This window comes from Tasmannia lanceolata, unplaced genomic scaffold (assembly GCF_043159265.1).
Source record: "Tasmannia lanceolata isolate RefF3 unplaced genomic scaffold, GAP_Taslan_0.1 ptg000023l, whole genome shotgun sequence".
In the NCBI taxonomy this organism is placed as follows: domain Eukaryota; kingdom Viridiplantae; phylum Streptophyta; class Magnoliopsida; order Canellales; family Winteraceae; genus Tasmannia; species Tasmannia lanceolata.
The window spans coordinates 10765180-10771516 of record NW_027518700.1 but is presented as its reverse complement, the minus strand read 5'-3'; the positions used below and the strand labels follow the sequence as shown (position 1 = coordinate 10771516).

Genomic DNA, 6337 nt, shown 5'->3' with positions numbered 1-6337 from the left:
GTGTGTGACCCCATGCATGTTTTTTAAAGTCCTTTTGAGTAGGTAAAAGATAATCCAAATGGGTCCCATATGTGACCAAATTCCCAATTGTGCATAAAATCATATGCCCCACTCCAAAGTATGATCGGAACCGTTCATTTGATGGGCGACAATGTGATTTAATTTGTGCTCCGCTAATCAATCCTATGGGCTGATCCAAGCCATCCAATAGACAAAAATGTGAATATGTTACCCCATTTTTAAATCACTCCCATTTGATGATCCGAACCGTCCATTTGATGGGCGACAATTGATGATCTTGACCGTTCGAATGGTGGTTCGCAATGTAAATTGGTTGTGCCCCCTTAAATCATTCCTCTATGACGATCCAGACCATCCAATTGATGGGTCCCCTACCTAAGTAGGTTGTGTCCTCCTAAATCATTTCAATGGGCTGATCCGAGTAACTCAACCTGATGATCGTAACAAAATTGGTTGTTAAAACGACTTCTCTGAGATCTTGACCGTTCTCTTGATGATCATCTTTAGGTGTTGGATCGAAGTAGGTTCAAAACTCATTTTTCACTAAAACAATGCGCGGGCCACCCTGTTTGATCCAAATCTAAACAAATGCTCAAGACGGGCCCATCAATCGGATCCAAATTCTCTCTTGCTCGAATTCTTGGGAATAATCTCTCTCAACACTTAACGGAAAAGTGCGAAACATGGCGGAAATGATTGGATGGGGTTTCGCCCAAGCATAGCGAACTTCGGTCCGATCAAAATGGGGTGTCTACACAAAAATACATAGAATAATACCTAATTGCATCTTGCACACCTTCAACAACCATGGCCATCAAATCTTCATCATCATAATCTTCGTCACTGTCAATTGATTCAATTGATGCATCTGACCCATCTCCTGAATCCATATTCCCTGCAAATAAAAAACCAACAACTAGCATATTCAAATCCCGTATGGCACACCAAGGGAAGATGTTACTGGTATGCTCCAGGCCTCTGTAGTGTAAAAACAGTTCAAAATGAATTGTATACGAATGAAAAAGTTATACATTGTCTTGAGCTTGTTCAACTAACATATAAAAACCAACCAGTTCAAAATAAAAGTAACAACCAACAAGTTGCAATACCCAAAAAACTATCAGAAGTTCACTACCATCGATCACAAGATAAAAAATAACGTCACTTGTCAATATCCAAGTAACACAAGTTCACAACCAACAGATAGAAAACTAATCAATGGGCTGGGGATAGTAAACATCGTCATCATCGAATGACGGTTGGAATGGGACTCCCAACTCATAATGTAGCCAACTAATCTTTGTTTTGTCATCTCCCATAGCCACCCACAATGCACGATTCTCTTTTACCTTGAACAATTTGCAAGCGGCATAAAAATTTAGTGACCCTCTCTCATAACCTGGCAACAAGGCTAATTGCCTCACGATTTTAGTCATGTCAGCATCAAACTTCTCCATACGGACAGATGTAGTCATGCTCCTGTTTTCCACTGCAGTCGCGAGACGCTCTAAGTTTTTGGAAATATGATTTGCAACCGATCTTCTTTTACATTAAGCTCTTTCTTCCTTGCTACTACATCTGGTTCCGTCTCATCTTCACCATAAACAGGCTCATTCGAAGATACTGGTGTGCCTACATCTTCATCTCCCTCTTCCTCTATATCAAATGGGGTAGATGGTTTGCTATTTTGTGTCTCAACTTGGCTTGCAGAAGGAGAAAATGCAAGTCTTCCAGTTGCAGAAACATCTAAGAACAACTCCTCAAGATCCAGCACCTTTCCAAGGCTTGACTCCTAAAGCACGCATACTTTTTATTTCTCCACACAAAACAAAAAAAGAAACATTATCATGTTACTGAAATGGAAAAAAACTTATAATAAAAATAAATTAAGTTTAAGTTTATTGATTACCTTAATTTGAGTATCCCACCAATCGTCTGATGCATCTATGCAATGCTTCGCATGATCAAAACCCAAACCAGTTGCACTGGTCAACAAAGAATGCCACAACTGCCACTCCTTTTTAGTCGAGTCCCAATGATTTTTCATTTGTTCCTTAGTGAATCCCTTGCCCGTCTTCTCATTAAAACCATCAGTTGCTAGCGTCCACCCTTCCTTACTCAAGTGTGAACCGGGTCTAAATCTCCTCCTAACTAAGTCCTTACATATGTCAATCCAAGCATTATGGCTATCAGTATCCCATTGAGCTTTCTTAATAATCTCTTTTCCATTTGCCTTCCCTTTTGTAGTCTGGGAAGATATTTTTGCTTGATCACTTTCCATCTAAAAAATTCAAAGCGTAAGCAAGAAATTCTCTACACAACTCTACAAGGTCAAGCTACAATAGAGAGTATAAACACAAAAAGCTAAATAAGCACCCAAATAAGAAGCCCCAAAGTAGGGTTTTCCGATGGTTGAGACCACACAAAAATAGCACCCAAATTAAATGCGAAGAATTGCATACCAAGTGGAAATCTTGAATGAGTTCTTCAAGTATCTCTCCTTACAAGGGAGGAAAAAAATGAAACAGCAAGAAATCCATGGTTGCATAAATATCGAGGACAACCCAAAATAAGAAATCTCGAATAAATACCTGCTCCCGTATACAAGTCGATAAAAACGGAAAACAAAGGCTCCTTCAATTAAATCCAGTAAAACAGAATGTCCATTTGAATTTCATGAAAATTTTCTTCGACTTAAGATGGAAAGAATAACAATTAGCATACAAAAACATTAAGCAAAGACAACCCTTTTTTTGCAGTATCAAGCAAGAGTGATACAGAAAAAATCAAAGTAAACCCTCTTCTAATAGTTGACATACGCTGATCATAGGAAATGATATCTACGTATTACGCCTAAAAACATCAAACAAAAAGTGAGATGAAATATAAACCTAAGCATGGATCAGGCAAAAATGTGAATGAGATAAACACATCAAGATAAATAGCAAAAGATTTAAAGAAGGGGAGATTCATACAGACTCAAGAGATCTTCTTTATGTCCCTTTAAAAGTAGTAGAAACCGTGGAAAACAGATGTACCGGGTCGAAATTCATGAATTATGCTTTCCTTATAGAAGCAAAAAATAGAAATTGATAGAGAAAATCTCAAAGCACAGAAACCCCCTTTGTTGACAAATAAATCAGAGGCGACAAGGACTATTCATCATCTACAATCAGCAACAATCCGTCATTGTCAACCTGAAAAACCAGACATTGGCTAATTTCTCGTCCAACAGTAGACGCTACTACACCAACCATTCAATAAATCCATGTTCGCAAAATTATCAGCGCAAAACCCACAATAGCATGGCTCGCATAAAAACCTACTCAAGTAAAGAAATCGATAGTACAGAAACCCCAACAAACAAAGAACCACAAAACCCTATTTTGGGTTTTTAGAAATCCTATTTTCTGAGATTTAACAAGATAATAAAAAAAGAAAAAAAAACCACTGAGTGGAAAGAAGAGAGAGAGATCCGTACCTGCTATGAAGGTTAGAGAGTCTGAGGTTGCTTGGGAGACGTCTGGAGGTTGAAGACAAGTATCGTGTCTTTTTTTTTTGGAGCACAGCGAGAGTCGGGGAAAACTATCGAAAATTTTCGTTTTAACTTGTGCCAAAAAAACAAAGGTGTAAAAATGGGTTTGGTGAGGGTAAACATGTAAAAACCCACAACCCAAAAACTCCGTTCAAAACAGCATTTTGTAAATGGACCTCCCCCCCTCCGTTTACAAAACGCCGTTTTGAGGGTTCAAAACGGTGTTTCAAACGGCGTTTCAAACGGTGGCTGCGCACCCAAACACTCCCAAACGGCCGTTTGGCCCCAAAACGGTGTTTCAAATGCCAAACGGTGTTTTAAACGGTACCCCAAACACGCACTAAGTGAGTCACACAATTAATTACTTGAGGTCCAGTGATGTGATACCTGACACACGAGACCATTCGAAATGGATATCGAAATACGATTGCCACTCAAACTCCATAATCGCCAGAAATTTGAATTCAAATAATGAAAAGAGACCTCAGGAATCAGAGAGTATAAATATAGGGAGTAAATAATGTTGGAAGGCTACACACATCAACATATAGGTTGCATCTTTTCTTTTTATCCAGGAGCATTTTGTAATGTAGATCTCTTTTGCTCTCTTCATTTTCTTTCTGTATTTTCTCTGTTTTCTCTGTACTCTAAACGAATTATTAAGTTTTTTTTCACAAGGCATTCGAACCAACAATTGTTGCTCGCAGTTCTCACATTACTCGAATTTAAGGTACAATTTTACTAATTGGAAAGACATTCGAAAACCGTTGATCAAAAGTTATTTTCTCTTACAATAGAGTGTAGGATTTTTGCACCAACCAAAATATGATCAACAAAAACATTAACTTCTCTTCAAATGTGAGATATCTTCCTAAGAGACACTAATTGAGACTTACTTGTGTCTCATGCACATGATCTTATCATTTGATGTGAAATGATATGAACGTCAATGATAATTCATTTCTAAATGCTGTTGAGAACTCCATGAGCAAATGATCACCTGTCCATGTTCCATCAAGCTTCATTTAAGATTTTACCAACAAAAATATTTAGTAATTCTTTATCATACGCATTGGATATCCATATATTTGGGATGGAACCCAAATCTTGTTGGTTTCCTCTTGATGTTCTACAAGATCAATGGTCTTGATTACATGGTAGTGCCTTAAGATTTTTTATTACCATTAATCCCGACAATGATTGTTTGCCTAACCAACTGTTTCCATGTGTAATGACATGATTGGATTTGATGAACTACTCTCCCAAAGGATCTTTCTTCTTTAACACGTCAATCAATTAATAAAGTTGTCCATTTTAGTGTATTTGGGTTTTAGGGTTCGGATTTGGTTGTTATGGCTGATTTTGGGGGCATTTTGTTTGCAACGGTTTGTATAAAGCTTTTATTTGTTAGCTTTTATTTAGGTATTAGGGTTCAGATCCCCTTTCTTCCCTTTTCTCTTCATTTTTATGCTATTTTTCTGTCTGCAATGGCTTCATACAGATGTTTTTTTCTTTTTTGCAATGGTTTTTATGGCTGATTTTGGGGGATTTCTGTTTGCAATGGCAATACTATATAATTCTGTCGGTGGTTGTTGGTGTATGGATGTTTTGGGTATGGATGTGTTGGTGGTTGTGGGTGGATGTTTGTGCTTTGGTTGTTGATGATGGTTTAAATGTTTTTGTGGTTCTGGATGGATGTTGGTGCTTTGGTGGTTGATGGGTGTCTGGTGGTTTGGTGGTTTAGTGGTTGTGGGCGGTTGTCGGTGCTTTGTGGATGATGTTGTTTGGTGTTACAGTGGTTGTGGTTGCAAGTCGGTGCTTTGGTGGTTGGTGGTGGCTATAGGATTTTTGTTTAAATGCTTGTGACTGTGGTTATGGTGTCTTTGCCGGTTGTCTTCTTATACTAAATTTTGTTTTTTTAGTATTTCATAAGGTTACCATCATGCCTCATCAACTAGCAGATAGGCGGATGTTGATCCTTCGAACTGCAGCTATAGTAATCTCTGCGGCAGCTGCAGTTACGCTTAGGGTTCGACTATACCTAGAGCAGAATATTACAAGAGCACCTTACGAAAGCGGGTACCTACCCCGTAGGACCTTTGTTAGACGTATCACGAACGCAGAGGACCATTGTATTGCTCTTCTTCGTATGGATGTCCGGTGCTTCCGCACCTTCGTGGCCCTTTTCAGAAAAACTACCTTGCTGGAAGACACAATTCATTGCACTGTTGAGGAACAAGTTATGATTTTCTTAAGTGTGATTTCACACAACGAAAGGAATCGTACTGTTAGGGCAACCACAAGAAGGTCTGAGGCAACTGTTTCAAAGTATTTTAATAAGGTTCTCGATGCTCTTCTCATTCTGCAATACATGTTCATAGTACGTCCATCAAGGGAGATACCACGTGCAATATGCCTTATTTTAAGGTACATTTATGATAGCTACGTATTTTGACTGTAGTTTGTTAGTAATTGAGCCATGTTCACAGTGATGGTTGACATCTGAATGTCCATATTATAGGATTGTCTCGGTGCAATTGACGGGACGCACATTCCTACAAAAGTATCTCAGGATATTCAGAAAAGATATATTTGTCGTAAGCACTTCCCATCCCAAAATGTGTTAGCCTGTTGCGACTTTGACCTAAAGTTTACGTACGTCCTTTGTGGGTGGGAGGGGTCAGCATCTGACTCACGGGTGTTTGGATCTGCCATATCAAAGCAGAACGGGATTCCTATTTTGCAAGGTAATAGTTAATTTATTATTATGTTTGTACAGAT

The 6337-nt window shown here is 38.6% G+C and overlaps 1 protein-coding gene across 1 annotated transcript; it reads right to left on the bottom strand.

Moving 5' to 3' along the window:
* Positions 1 to 1528: 1528 nt before the first annotated feature.
* LOC143855768 (uncharacterized) lies at positions 1529 to 2302 on the bottom strand. Its single transcript, XM_077365836.1, has 2 exons — positions 1931 to 2302; positions 1529 to 1813 (listed from the first exon to the last, which is right to left on the bottom strand). Exons 1-2 carry the CDS (start codon positions 2300 to 2302, stop codon positions 1529 to 1531), a joined length of 657 nt encoding a protein of 218 aa, XP_077221951.1.
* Positions 2303 to 6337: the final 4035 nt, after the last annotated feature.

What these genes read in the sequence shown, in the direction of transcription:
- LOC143855768 (XM_077365836.1), bottom strand. Translation starts at nt 2,302, where the DNA reads ATGGAAAGTGATCAAGCAAAAATATCTTCCCAGACTACAAAAGGGAAG. An exon ending in GGTGGGATACTCAAATTAAG is followed by an intron (nt 1,814 to 1,930) that starts GTAATCAATAAA and finishes TGCGTGCTTTAG; the next exon opens with GAGTCAAGCCTTGGAAAGGT.